General features: G+C 34.0%; 2 protein-coding genes across 5 annotated transcripts in view; one reads left to right on the top strand and one right to left on the bottom strand.

The window, feature by feature from the left end:
* The window catches only part of LOC108750847, a 20,255-nt gene extending 5,703 nt beyond the window's left edge, over positions 1–14,552 (top strand). The window contains exons 1-11 of one of the 2 annotated variants that reach the window (XM_018490659.1): positions 8,499–8,741; positions 8,924–9,029; positions 9,375–9,419; positions 9,505–9,725; positions 9,849–10,197; positions 10,278–10,483; positions 11,336–11,770; positions 11,975–12,129; positions 13,017–13,297; positions 13,416–13,666; positions 14,050–14,552. In XM_018490659.1, the coding sequence (XP_018346161.1) occupies positions 8,933–9,029; positions 9,375–9,419; positions 9,505–9,725; positions 9,849–10,197; positions 10,278–10,483; positions 11,336–11,770; positions 11,975–12,129; positions 13,017–13,297; positions 13,416–13,666; positions 14,050–14,193 (2,184 nt within the window). In that variant the 5' untranslated portion in view covers positions 8,499–8,741; positions 8,924–8,932 and the 3' untranslated portion in view covers positions 14,194–14,552. Of the gene's footprint in view, positions 1–8,498; positions 8,742–8,923; positions 9,030–9,374; positions 9,420–9,504; positions 9,726–9,848; positions 10,198–10,277; positions 10,484–11,335; positions 11,771–11,974; positions 12,130–13,016; positions 13,298–13,415; positions 13,667–14,049 lie in introns of those variants that run through there. The other variant, XM_018490658.1, reaches the window with a different exon arrangement.
* A 132-nt stretch (positions 14,553–14,684) lies between these two features.
* The window catches only part of LOC108750433 (UDP-glucuronosyltransferase 2B31-like), a 16,413-nt gene continuing 14,898 nt past the window's right edge, over positions 14,685–16,199 (bottom strand). For 2 of the 3 annotated variants that reach the window (XM_018489866.1, XM_018489867.1), the window contains exon 6: positions 15,538–15,820. In XM_018489866.1, the coding sequence (XP_018345368.1) occupies positions 15,538–15,820 (283 nt within the window). Of the gene's footprint in view, positions 15,424–15,537; positions 15,821–16,199 lie in introns of those variants that run through there. The other variant, XM_018489869.1, reaches the window with a different exon arrangement.

Here is a 16,199-nt window from a genome sequence, read left to right on the forward strand (position 1 = left end):
TATCTGGATTCATAAAATGACTCAATAAAAGAAGAGACATTTTAATAATTTTGTCATTATAATACAGATTAATTATTTTTATTACATTATTAAACTATATATTTAAATTATGTTAGTACATAAATTAAATCTTATTAAACATCAAGAGCTATATTGCTTGTATAATTTAATATGTAATATATTGCTATTTTGGTACTGAAGTGAATATATTTCAAGTCGGGAAAAGTAATTTGGCGCGTGGTTTGTGGAATCAGAAATATTTAAAGCGTTTAAGATCTGTTTCTCAAAAATGAGAATTCACACTTAGAGTTATTCTCTCTTCGGCCATTCAAATTTCAAATTGTAATATTGTTTAAATCTTATTAAATACAACTTATATCTTTTCTTGAGAAGCTTTTCACAAATCTTTATAGCAGTGTTAAGGAAGTGCAATATATTTTAACCGGTAGCGTCATTAATGAAACGCTAAATACGCAGGTCTCGCGCGTGCCAAGCAGCATCCGTGGTCCAAAAGGGGTCAATGGCGACTTGATTTCGTTGGTAAAACGTAATTACCGATTTCTCTTGCAAGATGAAAACATCTTGGTATAATATTCGCGATGTTTTACGACGCACGGATCGCTTTGCTACGAATCTACGCATCACCTTTGCCCGTTGGTTCACCAACTCGCTCGGGATGGCGCAATGCGCCTTGGGATTATGGATAGAATTCATGTCACGGGGCTACGCAGAAGGTTACGTGGAAATACGAGTTATGGCGAAAACCAACGGAGATATATTCATATTCAGATACTACCAATAGCGAGTCTAAAACCCGACTCAGTTACAGTTTCAAGTGATTGCTGGAACGAAAGGGAGAGACGTTTGAAAACATCGATTCTCTCCGCGCGTGAAAAATTCATTCAGGAAAGGCTCGACGAGAGAGAGAGAGAGAGAGGATAACTAAAGCGATCTATTATCAAGATCTAGAACGGGATCTCATTGCATCATCATCCTCCACGCGAGAAAACATTGGGCGCGTGAAAGTGTCGGGTAAAAATGAGACTGACCAGTTTCTTTGGCATCGGTTTATTCTACTCACCAAACACGCTTACGGAGCAAGAGCAGCGGTCATTTAAAATCGACAGTTATTACACACACGGATCTGCTGTCTTACTTTTGCTCTCTCGGGGTCAGTTAGTTAAAAAAGATGTGACGCTAATTATTTTCATCTAAATGATTCATATATCAAGCCATGTACTACAACAATCGACGAGAAGTTAAGCTCGCTCGCTCGCAGTTAAATATAATTAACGTAGCATATAATTATCGGGACATTCTTGTGTTGTTACATCTGTCAGCATCAAAAAACGTAAGTGGGATTAAGCGATGAGGTAGGCTTTTCGGGGTGTCCGAAAGGCGCGCGAAAGCAACTCGACGTCGCGTCGCCGAAGAATCCGGACCTTTGAACTCTCCGGCTTGTTTATGTAATCCTGGCAAGCCCCGGCGCCGAGACATCATCGGACAGTGTCACGGATGCGTTCGATATTTCGTAAGTCCGGTATATTGCCGATGCCACATGGAGATATAATTGAGCCGGACCCGAAGAGAGACGGATGCAGACATGCGGGGACGGACGGTCATCCTTGATTGCTTTCTCGTTTTACGTTTTGCGGGTGGATCGGGTCTGACGGGATTGGTCCGCCGTCGAATTGAGGAATGCAAATAACTGGCGAAAGTTAACTTAATTATGAGGTCGATCGGCTTTTATCGAGTGAAAAGCTAGAGGAGACCCGACGACGACTCGATTAAATCGCCCACCCTCGCTTTATTTTTCGAATCACATATTAATCCTCTTTTTGGAGATAAACCGCAAATTTTATCTAGATCGAACCATAATTTACTGACGGAATTCTATCAATAAATTTATATATTGGAATATTTTTATTGCTCTTGATGAAGTCTTCAATTATCAGCAGAAAGTTGTGGAATTATTTCGTAATCTTTTCTTTATCGTACATCAGTTTTATATGAATAATATTTCTACACGTGCGGATTTAAAAATTAATGCGATTAAAATTAACTCGAAAATCATGTGTAATTCCTCTTTTTATTCATCTTCTTTTAGGACTTTATAATTTCGGCGGTGAATAATTCCATAGATATTAAGATCTCGATGTTGAAACGCGGTTCTTATTTGAGCCCCTCCACCCCCTTCAACATAAGTGCTCGAGAGGAGGAGCATCTTTTATATGGTCGGCAACGACGTGCGGGAATAATATCTCGATCCTGATAATCGCCGACACGCAAGCAAAGACGAATTTCATAATTCACGCGTGGATGACATCAGAGAGACGCCTTATTATTTAGCGACCTTGCTCCTTTCCTGCGGACCTCGAAACAGCCGCGAGGACCCACACGCGCCCGTATGCCGGCTGCTCGGCCGCGACAGGAACTTTCCCAAAAGTAAAATGCATACCGGGCGAGAGTAATAGGAGGTCAAATTCTCCGTCGTGAGAGGAGAACGTCCGAGTTTCCGGGAAGTGAACTGCCCGACTTTTAATTTCTCTCCCGCAGATTCTGCGACGTCGCTCTTTGACATGTGAAGGGATCCTCCTATCGCCACGTTCAATCTCATAGGAAGAAATCGTAGATCTCGATGAGATATATCTATACAAGTCACTCTTAGTTCAACTGAAAATGTATTACATAATTTTTTTATCCAAATCAATCATAAAAGAGATAATCATGAAATTGCGATTTTATACATAAATATATTAGAATAATTCATCTAATAATAAGTAAAAAAGAACTGACGTCTGATGAATACAATCGATCAGAAGCAAGCCTTTTTCAAATCTTTGGAGTAAGATTTTTATTCCAAAAATTGAGACAGAAGATTAAAACTGATTGTATGCTTACCTTGATTTTTATTACTGAAAAATCTTGATAAATATGTCGCTTTTGTAATCTTTAATAAGGAAATTACGATGGTTACTGGTGCAACACAATTGCTCGAATGAGAACATAAAGAACTGCATCGAGCATTTAGACAGTCTCACAAAAAAGGAAGTGAAAAAAATAAAAATATTTTATTTCTTTTATGTGCTTCGCGCATTTCCAATCGCGCGTATCGTCTCATCTTTGCTGTCGCCGGATTTCATCTACAGGAGGCCGAGATCGGAGGATAATGTCAATATCGAAATGTTATATCGCATTATCAGACAAGAGCGTTTTGGAAAGTTAGATCGATGAATACCGTAGGATCATTTATTTTATTTCTCTCATTTTTTTTCGCGAGGTGCTTACACGGCCCGAAATTCAGACGACCCAGAAACATTATACATCCACATAGTATACTCCAAATTAAAGTAGATATATAATAAGTGATTTTATATTGTATATGTGTTATTTAGTATTCCGTACAAAATAACATTATATTATACATTTAAGGATACTTTGATTATATAATATCAGCTGAAAGTATTAACTTAATTCTTTTGTTTGTCTTGATTCTGAAATCGCATTTTATAATATTTATTTGCAAATTTGATAAGAAAGTAATATTACGAATTAAAATTTTTTAGTCGAATTGTGTGTATGTATAATATCAGTTAAAAGTATTAGTCAAACAATCAACCAAAATGGGCTATAATATTGCTTACAAACTTTTTGAAACAAAACAACAAATACATATATAGTAAATAAATTTTTATTTTAAATAATATTATAAACCAATAACATATTAATATTACTAATAATATATTATATTATTGATCAAACAATAATAAATATTTGTTTAAAATAAAAATTTATTTACTCCACTTACTCTCGTTTAAAAATTATTGATCGGAAACTACAGAAAAATATAGTAATTTTCCATAAAACCATTATATGAATCAAATTATTTGTTGTTTTGTTTCAAAAAGTTTTTAAGCAATATTATAGCTTATTTTGGTTGATTGTTTGACTAATACTTTTAGCTGATATTATACATACACACAATTCGATTAAAAAATTTTAATTCGTAATATTACTTTCTCATCAAATTTACAAATAAATATTATAAAATGCGATTTTATATCAGAATCAAAACAAATAAAAGAATTAAGTAACTTTTAAATTAATAAGACAATTGTGTTTAAAATTGATACAGATATTCAGACGTAATAATAGAACAGTCGATGAAATTTATATATTTTTGATATTGTTTTTAGATGCGACACCTACATCCTTAAATGTGTAAATAAAATTTTTTAATATGCTGCAGAATAGTGTATTATTTTTTACACGGAGATCTAAGTTACACACATATACGAAATCACTTATTACGTATTTGGATTGGCAGTGTATCATAGACAAGTAATCAAACATAGGGAAATTAAATGATACTCACGATCGACTCTTCTTTCAACGTAACACCAATTCAAAATATTCGCTCTGACGCAACAAAAAGCAATCTATAGCTTCATTAGATGCCCATTTATTAGCCGACACAAGAAAAGGAGAAATGTTCCTTTATTTGAATTTGATTAATGAGGTGCTAGACATTCAAAATATCAGACTCACAGCGCTAACATTTCACCCAGTAGATTGAAAGGCTTGACAGAAACGTCGTATTTTTGAAGTTACCTTTTCGTTGAGAGGGCTTCTACCTGATGATTAACTTAAATAACGATGTAAAATGAATATAAATTTGTGAGAACACGTTAAAGTCTTCTTGGTTCATTTGCCGGTGAATATAAATATACATTTAGAAAAATAATTATAAATGCTGCAGTAAAAACAGAAAGAATTTAAAGAATGCTTAAAACTCGTTTAGATCTGACATTTTAACTACTAAACGGTAAATGCAACAATACGCATAACAATCGAGAAATCTTGATAACATACTATAAATTGAAAATTAATTAAATTTTTGCAATTAAAAACCGGAAAGAACCTTTACAGAGAGTAATTCCGTTGACGTAAAGTAAATTCGTTCTTTTTTTATCACCCATTTTATTACCCATAATTATTTAAATATACTTTTTATTACCTGGATAATCTACTCTTTTGCCGAAAGAATGTCGTGAGTGTGCTCGCAAGAAAATACATCTCGATAACCGAATCAATATCCGACTGTTAATTACGATGGCCGTATTAATTATGTATAGCGAGATATCGAGTATCGGTGAAAGTACTTATTGATTGACAAACCGAAAGTAAGTTTCTACTTGGTAGCTATTCGGTTGGTGATTGGTGTTATTAATGACGACGTGAATATTTAAGTATTTACGCTGTATGCATATTACACCCACATTACAAAAACGTTCGATGAAATGCGTCAAAATCAACGGATTATTTATGTACTTTCGCAACAGAAAGAAAGAAAGAGAGAGAGAGAAAGAGAGAAAAAGAGAGTGAGAGAGTGAGAAAGAGAAAGAGTTAAGGGAAGAAGAAGATAACAAAAAGAAAAGAATTTTCAAACAGTTTCTGTGCTAAACGAGGGGATATACATACGTGTACGTATAAGAGAGCTCGTACCCGGATCTTAATTTCAATTCAGCTCCATACTTCGAGTCATTAGGACGGTCGCCGGATTATGCGCGAAATTCGACAAGTCTGATTTGTGCGATACTCGGGTAATCTGCGTAATTCAATGAAAGAGAAAGTAGTAGCACTAATGTATACGTGAAAGTACGTGGCCGGGGATACAGTTGCAAAGGAATATTTGACGATCGGAATCCCTGCCCGGTGTCCAGTTGTCCACCAGTGGCGCTTATCATGGAAATCGAACGCATCGTGAATTTTCGGCGTTTCGGCTACACCTCGTATACTTTCTCCCGGTCAGAACATGGCGCCGTTAATCCTTCGCGATCGGTGTTATTATTTTTATCGCCGCTTTAACAACCGGAAAGCAGTACCTTAGGCTCGAAAGTTGAAAGCAAAGATTCCGGTTGCGAGACGTCGCGAAAGCCTGGAAGAAAAAATTACAAACATCCGAATCAATCAATTTTTGTCAATAGATAGAATATAAAAATATATAAATAGCCAAAGGCATCTATATATCTATATAAATTGTAAATAAGTCATTACTATTCATTTAATTTCTTGATAAATTATATCTATAAATGTATCTTTTTCTATTCCACATTCATAATATATAAGTAACACTATACAGTAACATTATTCTATAGTGGGAGTTGAAAAACTTATCCAAAGTGAAAAGAAATAGAAAGCGATCCAAACATTTTTTTTTAATTAATTACTGATATCGACCAGAGGAATTTGATTTCACCCAAATGATTCTCCCTAAATTTCTACGAAAAAATTTTCATTTCTTATATACGATTGTAACTGTAGAAGTAGTTATCTCGAAAAAAAAAAACATACACGAAGAATCATCGTTTAAACTTAACATATTTGACGAGCGTGTCGTATTGAATTTTTTACGGTAAATGTTAGGCGCGAAGAGTGTGTAATTTACGCGAGTCACTCTCACGCAAACCGTTTACGCGCTGAATTACAAAGTATATCCTTAGATCATCGGAAACCTACGAGACTGGGGGAAATCCGTAATGAGTTCATCGCGTCGTCTTCTCGTCGGTTCTGAATTCCTCGGTGACTTTTTTTACGACGAGATACACGCGAGAATGACTCATAAAATTTGATAGCTCAAGATAGATGTTCACGCGTAATCCGGTAACACATGGATGTATTAATCAACCTTTGCCGATATTGCCGAACATTTTACATTCGTTTTACGTATGATTCATTAATGAGAATAACATTACCTTCGACGAAAAAACATTGGGTGATCCAATCGCAAATTTAATTTTTTTTTTAATCCTGGCAAAAATTAAGATTGGAATGTAAGCCAAGTATTATGTCTGTTCTACAATAGAGTCGCAAGTCGTAAGCCGTAAGAAATTGTCAATCATAGTTGAATGTGAGAAAAATAATCGACTATGATTAGTAAATTTTTTACAGCTTATAACTTGTGACCTTACTGTAGAACAGGCTCAAAGAGTAGAATGGTAGAAGCATAAATGAAACTTGTAGAATACGAAAATTAAGGCAATGTAAAAAAAGTCTAAATCTTTTTTACATTTTGCGTTTCAATTTTGTCTCCTAAATTAATTTAATTCGTCTTTATTTCTTTTGATGAAGAATATATGTATTTTAAGTCAAACATATTGTATTTGGCTGAAATATATATGTACATTCTCCAACGAAAGAAATAGGGGCAACTATTAATTTTGTCAAATAAATCATTTTTTTTTTTCAATGTAATTAAACGGAATTAATGAAAGAAATTTAACATGAAAGAAATTTGACTTAAATTGAACAGAAATTTGATTATTACATTGTCAACAGAAGATATGTCGTTTGTCGACTTTGTGATTCTGACCTGATCTAATCTAGCGGGATGATGTCATTGATAGAAGGCATGTGTTAGCATGGCGCCTACACTCGGCGGACATATGCAAATGAGGATCGATATTACATACGCGATTCGGGCATATCGCATAATTTTCATATAAATATGTTAAGCAAACAGAGAGCTTGAAGATCCTTGAACGCGATTATTTCATCGTTAGAAAATATTAGATGATACGAATATGAAAGTGTTACTATTCATACGCCTCGCCATTGATATCTAAGCCCACGTGCTTACATAATATTAGAAATAACATACAAGGTGTATTAAAAATTATTCCTTGTCACTCAGTCGCGAACTTCGTGGACCAAATGTCACTTGAGAATAATCATCTCGAGATGTTTGGATATATGATTATACAATATATTATTCATGGCAGTCTGCACATATTGCGAGATTCTGAGATAATATCAGGCAATATTTATAGATTATATTAGAATTAGAGATTGTAGATGTAGATAGCAGATTCATATATGCCGCAAAACGTAAATCTTGCGATTCGATCATTAACTTCCATTTGGACAAAGTTCACATTAAAAATTTAAAATATTAAGCGGATAGGAAGCCGTGACATTTAAATAACTTAAATTATTTTTTGCTCAGGCCCGAGATTTTCTTTTGCCGATGTTGATTATTAAATGTATAAAAAGAAAAAAAAGTAAAAGAAAATACTTACTTAAGGCAGTACTTTACGAACGGTATTCATAGTTGATTCTTATATCAAGATTGTCTTAAGTAATGTCTTAAGACGCTAACGTGGCGGTTCATAACATCTTAAGACTGTACTTAAGACGATCTTAAATATAAGAATATCAACTATAAATATACCGGTCTTTAGAAAATCCTTTAGATTAGCATCTAAGACATTACTAGTGATGGTTTTGAGGTAAGAACTGATTATGAAGACCGGTCTATGTCTCACTTTATATCTCACGGCGTTTTCTCGCATAAATTTATATCTCATCGATATGATCGCCGAAGATCACGGATGCACCATGAATGAATTACTCCTACGTGAAGCCTTGTTCCCACGTTGTCTGCAGAAGCATGCAACTTCTGCAGCCACAATCTCCGGCTAGAAGCTCAGAGCATTCTGGTGCCGTTCTAGAACGTTCCTTGTATTCGGGTCAGTGGTTGCTAAAACGGGCTAAAGTATAATAAAATTATAATATAATACCTTCGCGCGCAACGATCATTCTTCTCGGTCTTAAAATAATTCATCGCGCCGCCTGCGCGTTTGGGAAAGAAAAAAAGCGTTGTTGCAAAAGTTTGCACACTTATACATCCCATGTGATACGAGATATTCGAGAAGAACCAGTCACGACCACCACTACGAGAGGCGAGCAAAAATCCTTTCCTTTCTTTCTCTTTTCTTCTCTCCTTTTTCTTTTTCGTAAACGTCATGTGAGACGTGAAATTGACGTTAATGAAATCTTGGTTTATTTACTCGCGTTCACCCGTGTGATTGAATTATATAAAGTTCGAGATAATTACTTAATATTGCTTTGTTTACTCTTTTAGATTTCCACGATGATACCACTGCTAGAAATGCTACTAGTTATAGTAGCGTTAGCTACGCATGCACGTGGACTCCCCTATAGAGAATTGTCACCTCAATTGCAGACACGTGAGTATACAGACTGGGAATTCGATGCGTGTTCAATTTTTTTTTATCTCTATATCACAAGTTTAATAATTTCATATGTTGTTTTATAATTTTTCATTATAAATTTTCTATGAAACATGAAGTTCGAGAAACGTAGTTTTCTGTTTATATTTGCTAAAGTTTTGTCTCCTAATTTAAATTGCTTTGTATTTAAAAGAAATTGTGAGCTAGGGTGTCTCCAAAAAGTCAACCATACAAAATTATCTTCAATGAGGTCGCATTTCAGAAGACGAGCTCGCCTGTATGGCGATGATCATATTTCCCAAACACAAAACTATCCTATTTACAAAGATAATATTGTTTCAGAACGAATTGATCAACCGCAATTTAATTGGGATCAATCGCAGCAAAGTAAGACTCTAATATCACGTTATTTCGCTTATTTAATAAAATAATTTATTTAATTTATTATATCGTTATAATGTTATTGTTGTAGATACGTTCGAAGGATACCAAACGCATGCTTCTTCAGAATCACAGAAGCAACTTAATCTTGATTATACATATCAACCTGATCAAACGTTGCAATCCTATCCTAGCGCCGTAGATGGCTTCACCATCAGTTGCAGCGGTAAAAATAAAATCTGCGTGGCCAAAAGTCTATGCATCAACGGGTATGTGCAGCCTTTCAAGCAAGGCTTTATTCGGCCAGGACAGGTGAGATCTCTTTTTGTCATTTCTTATCGTTATTAATAATTTTTTCCCGCGTACACATTTTAATATTAATCGAACTCAATTCTCGCAATTCAGACTTAATAATCTTCTAATATTTGCACGCAGGTGCAAGAGTGCAAGCCCAGCCACGAAGTATGTTGTACCGTGCAATACAATGTGTATTATCCGTTCGATATCGATCCAATTAATGCGGTGAAGGGCAATCAGTATCCAAAACCTACTCTGGAAAATGACGAGAAATACGTTCCATTCGGAGATAATAATCAGGCAGACGTGACCGAATTATTGAAGCCTCCGTTAGAAAACAACATTGTACTGCAATCCCCATCGGATAATAGATTCGATGTCGAGACTGCTAATCAGCCTCATGTCAACATAAGACCGGCCGAAGAGATACCAATCGATTACAATCATATACCCTCCGATACGAATCAACAGGAACAATATCAAATAGGTATGCGATAACACTGTTAGTCTCTATCTTCTTCAATATTTCTTCTTTTTTCTTTGTATTAATATGGATTAGCATTGTAGCTGATAGTAGTGCTAGCGAACCAGCCTTCCCATTAAAATCAGCCCCTACGAACCCGAATCCCGCGGTCTTCCAATTGACGATTCACATGGGATGTGCGGCCGCCCTACTCTGCGTAGAAGAGCAGTACTGTACGTTAGAAGGAACGATTAGTCCGCAACCAATTGCGCTTAGCAGCAAGCAACTTCTACGACGTGTTCCGTTAAGCGTAAGCAGTATAAAAGACACTTTAATCAAAAGACGTTTTAAGGTTTTCCAATTTTTTCCCACATAATATGAGGAATTGAATTGAAAAGTTTATAATTAATATGTAAACATTTCTGAATTTTTTTCATATTTTTTGATTAAATAGTTTTCTTTAAATAATTTTCTAAAATAGCTAAAATTCTTATAAGAAAGAGAGGTTTAATTAATATAATTGTAAATAAAATATACAAATTTTGAAGAGTTATATAGATATAAAAGGATGGAGTTTAAATAAGAACATTTTGTGAAATTAAAAAAATAAAGTTTTAGCGTATCATTTTTGTGTAAAGATATAAAATGTTCACGAATTACTTTAATTACTTTACTTTAAATATGATGTCGCACTAGTGAAAACGTGGTAACGTCGTTTTCATTAGAATTATCAATATTCAAATATAAATAATTACTATAAACAATTTTTCTTCGATACTTTTCCACATAAATATTTATTTTTATTATAAAGATTTTTAATGGAAAATTATAGTTTTATTGCTAAAATTTTATTCATTATTTATTCTTTAGAAGATGACAATTACATTTTGCATCCTTTACACTTATACTATTGTGTTAAGAAAAGAAAAATTACGTGAATCCTTTCTTTAAACTTTTTTTAAACTGCAGAATTTCCTTAATTACCGAATCGAAATAATTTGAAAACACTTGTTTGATATTACTGGTACAATTATACATGTTTCAGATAATTAATAATTTGTAATAATTGCCGATAATAAAAATATTCCAAATAGTCAAATAAAGATAAAGTGATTAAGAAGAATAGATTGGATCGCATGATCACGAGTCGTTCGTTTCGCAGAGCTGCAGAATCTCGGAGACCGGAGCAACCGGTAAGTGTTGCCGCGATCCGAACTACGTCGATCCATGGCCGACGGGCAATTTGCCGGCCAACTACACTGGTGGCTTTGACGAGCAAGGTTTCCCGACGTTCTTGAACATTGCGAAGGTACAACCGCCGAAGAAGCCGATCACTCAGCCACCCATCAAGATTCCCAGGCCGCCGATCAAACCATCTGTCGTGCCACCGCAGATTCATGAGCAGTTTCAGCCGACGAACATCGTGCCTCTGATACCGGACGATTCCGACATCATCCCGCAACGCGTGTTACCAATCTCGACTCCGATCCCAATAGTGCCTCCGATCAGCAGCCCCGCGCCGTTCAATACTCCAAGTGACCCTCCCGTAGTTCCGGAATTGCAGTTGCCCAACAATCCATGTGGAGTGAGAAATTACGTAAGTATCTCGATAGAATTACTCTCGTGAGAATAATTTTGCTTAGAGACATTTATAAATTATGTCTTATAGTACTTTTAGTATTTAATTGTAGTAATAAAAGGATATGCAACTCGAAAATTCTAACATTACGAAAGTGCTTGAAGATGATTTTATTTATAATATGAGATTGGATATTTTATTTATATATGTGTATAATAAAAGGAACAACGACCGACCGGCTTCAGAGAAACCGATGCGGCATTCGGAGAGATTCCGTGGCAAGCGATGGTCTTGTGGTCGGAGGAACGTAAGATTTTGTGTTCTGGTGCTTTGATATCATCAGATATCGTTTTGACAGCTGCTAGTTGTGTAAACAGGTAATTTTCTTAGGTTTATTGCCCAATTTCTTTATCTCCAGATAATTTTATCCAAAAGATATCTCCTGGATAATGTTATCCGCAACTTATCTGGAAGTGAAGAAATTGAGCATTAGTATTATTGCAATGCAAATTTGATTTAAAATCTATTATCTTTTTATTGTTTTAATATTTTTTGAAAATTTAAATGTTTCTATTCAGATATTGCCCTGACTGCGTAAATAGATACAATAATTTACTTTAATTTTAATTTTAAGCGGTTTATACCTTGTCCACAACCTTGCTTTAAGAGGCCGTAAGCCGTAAACTGTAAGAAATTGACCAATCACAGTCGATTATTTTTCTCCTTTTCAATTGTGATTAGTCAATTTTTTAAGACTTTACGGCTTACGGCTTCTTAAAACAAGATTATGGACAAGGTATTAGTGTTATTGCAATGCTTAAATTTTATTAAAAATCTTTTATCTTTTTACTCGTCGATTTTTATACTATATATGAGCGCGCTTTAATTCTTTAAAATTCAAATATTTTCTACAAATTTACTCTTTAAAACTATTAGAGTGAATCTTATGCTCTTGAAGAATGAAATCTCACTCTTAAAGATTAAAAAGCTCTCTTTTTCAAAACTAACTAAATTTTTACTCTTTAGAGTAAGATTCCACTCCATATAATTTAGAGAGAGAGTAAATTATAATACATATTAAATTATAAATAGAAATCTGTCGCGAAATATAAATCGTGTAGAGCGAACTTAAAGCAAAATCGAGAAACATTATTTATCCTTTAAGAAAATCTTGTTTTCTTATTTGCTTACTGACATACCTTTAGATCCAATTTCACTGTTGATTCAATTAAGCAATTAAAGGCATTTTTTTTAATTTTCTCAGATTCCCGGCGAGTGAACTGTCGGTGAAACTCGGAGAATGGAAACTGGGATATGAACTTGAACACGAGGAGCCGCTGCCATTCCAAATTATCAATGTACGAACGATTAAATATCATCCTGGATACGTAGAAGGATTGCCTGCCAACGATACTGCTATGCTCTTTTTGGAACATCCCGCGGCATTTAATTTGCATATCAACACGCTATGTCTTCCTGATAACTATCAGGTGCAAGAAACTTCGCAATGCATTGTAACGGGTTGGGGCAAGTCGATACTGCAAGGTAATGACGTTTCTATCGCTTAAAAGAAATATTACACTTGATAAACTATGCTAAAGATGCGTGACAGAAGCAAGTAAAATGAAATAAATTTACATAAATGCAAATATTGCTATTTCAGCTCATTACGCGGGTGCTGTCATGCACATGGTTGACGTGGATCTTCTGACGCATGACGTCTGTCAAAATCGCGTCTTGGATGCGGAATCCCATATCAATGTCGCACATAATATAATCTGCGGTAAAGCACATGAAAAAAATAATATGTGTCAGGCCGATGTCGGTGCTCCATTGGCTTGTTATGACGGTAACGGAGCCTACCATATCGCCGGAATTTACAGTCAAGACACTGGATGTTTGCCCACGAATCAGGTAAAACTAATAAAACTAATTTTACAGCTACAATTTTTTACAATATATTTCGTATTAAAATAATTTAATTCACAGTCATTAAATATTTTACCCTATTTTATTTTTCCAAGAACTATTAAATAATAATTTTATTACAATACTAAGGAAATACAAATCATTTTTTCTCAAATAACATAATTTAGCTTTGCTCGATGGACTTTATTTAATCTTTAATTTCTTTATTTAATCTTTAATTTCTCTATCTACATGTGTCGCACAGTTTATCCGTGTTACCAAAATACATTTATCACTCTTAGGGATGCAACTATAGCATTTCAGTTGTTAAGAATTACAGAATAGGCTTCTTACGTAATATTTTACGGATTCTTCGATGCTTGTTTTAGGTGGCGACATTCACACCCATTGACATCACTTGGCTGAAACAAACTATGTATGCGCCCGATCCTAAAATAAACGCTAGTAATGACGGTTACGATTATCGAAAGAGTAATTTACCAGCGGGTAACGAATATTTGCCACCAGTGTAAAGGTAAACGATATTCATACTGTTGTATAGCGTATTTCTTTTTTAATACTCACGAATGGTAGGACGAGGAAGACGGGCGCGACAGACGCAATCGTATAATACTCGATTTAGCGTAATGCTGCAGAAAATAATTGGTATTGTTTAATCGATTTCATGCTAAGTCGCGAGAAAGAGTCGGAGAGCAATCATCGGGAGACTATTGCAGATAATTGTTGCCGATAATAAATATAGACTAAAAGTACTTTACGCTCCGCTTTCAAGTGTTGTTATTCAGAATTTTCATAACATAGGAGAATGCGATACAATAATAGAAATCTATTAAAGTGTAAACAGAGCTCGAGAATCAATTCCATGACGTATGAAAAACCAGGTGTAACAATATAATAAATAACAAAATACAATTTAGAGCAATATAATTTCTATAATTAGTGAATAGCGGCTTTATATTAACTTATAAAATTTAAGGCCAATTTTTAATTGGTCACGAATGTTATTACTTTAAATAACGGTACATCCTTTAAATTACAATAGTTCACCTGATCTTTTTACATTTGATTAATTCAGCACTGAAACAAGAGAACTCTGAGCAATTGTATGACAATAAAAAGAATACATAAACTCTTAGATTTTATAGGTGCAAATATATTTATTTGCCTGGTGTAATACAAAAATAATATAAATGTGTCTGTACATAATGGAGAACATCGTATAAACGTATGCTTCTGCAAGTAAGATTAAGATACGGGGGAAGAACTATATCTGTCAAAGAATTATATTACGTTTAATAAATATTTGTTAGAGAATATCAAAGAGATTTGTATATAAAAATGCAATCTCCTTTATTTACTTCTCCTCAATAATACCTTTATTAAGAAAGACATGTAATTATAGGTGCTTTTCATTGTTGGAACACAGTCATATACTGTGTGATATATAATATTAATACACAGTGTCGATTTGTAGCTGAAATACTGATTAGTTTTTCTATTTCACCATCAGAGTGAAATGAAGAAAAATATCTTATACACACGTCCGAATATATTCGAAACTTGAAACTTCTTATCAGAGTATCACTCTTAAAAAAATAAGTGGTAATGAAATGTAAAAATTTGGTATTCATGAAGTGATATAAATAACGACATCGAATACAACATTTTAGTTGTGTACGGTTGTATCAACTTGTGTCATAATTGGAAAGCACGGAATCGTACACTGTGTTACGCAGTATCGCCTGTAAACATTGTTAAAAACTCCTTTATGCGTGTCTTCTTTAATAAATTCCTTCACGAAGATATAATTAGAAAAACTAATATATAAATTATATTTATTCCTAATTAATATATAATTAATTAATTTTTTTCGAATACGACAAACTGTTATAATTTCCATTTAACATTTCCTTCACAAAACGCACAATAAATATTACTGTAGCGACAACGATTGCTGCGCAAAATAGAAGAAATCCGATAACATCGATAAGGGATAATTGCCACCAGGTTAAATCCAGCGCAGGCGATCGCAAACAATCCTCACCGTACTTAATGACATACTCGACCCAATAATTAGCAGTGTCTACAGCGTCCAATGGCTGATCGAAGAATCGTTGAGACAATTTCCGCGCAGATTCTCTGAGAGATAAATAAATTATAAAAATTTATTCAATTGAGCTATCGTTAAAAATAACAAAACATAGATGCATACAAATTTAAGAAAACGTTTGAATACAAATATTATATAGAATATAGGAATAAGAATATATAGAATGTAGAAATAAGAAGATATGAAAGAACACATGAGAATAAATAATTTACAATTTACAATTTACAATTTAATATATAATATGTATTTAGAATTTCATTATATACAATGAAATTCTAAATACACATTATATTTTATAATTATATATAGCAATATAATTCCACGCAATTATTTATTCTCACTTTATAAGTTTATTGCTTGAATTTTAATAGTCCATTAGTAGTAAATTTTATCGCGCGCGCGCGCGCG

Source organism: Trachymyrmex septentrionalis, unplaced genomic scaffold, assembly GCF_001594115.1.
Source record: "Trachymyrmex septentrionalis isolate Tsep2-gDNA-1 unplaced genomic scaffold, Tsep1.0 scaffold37, whole genome shotgun sequence".
NCBI classification, from domain to species: domain Eukaryota; kingdom Metazoa; phylum Arthropoda; class Insecta; order Hymenoptera; family Formicidae; genus Trachymyrmex; species Trachymyrmex septentrionalis.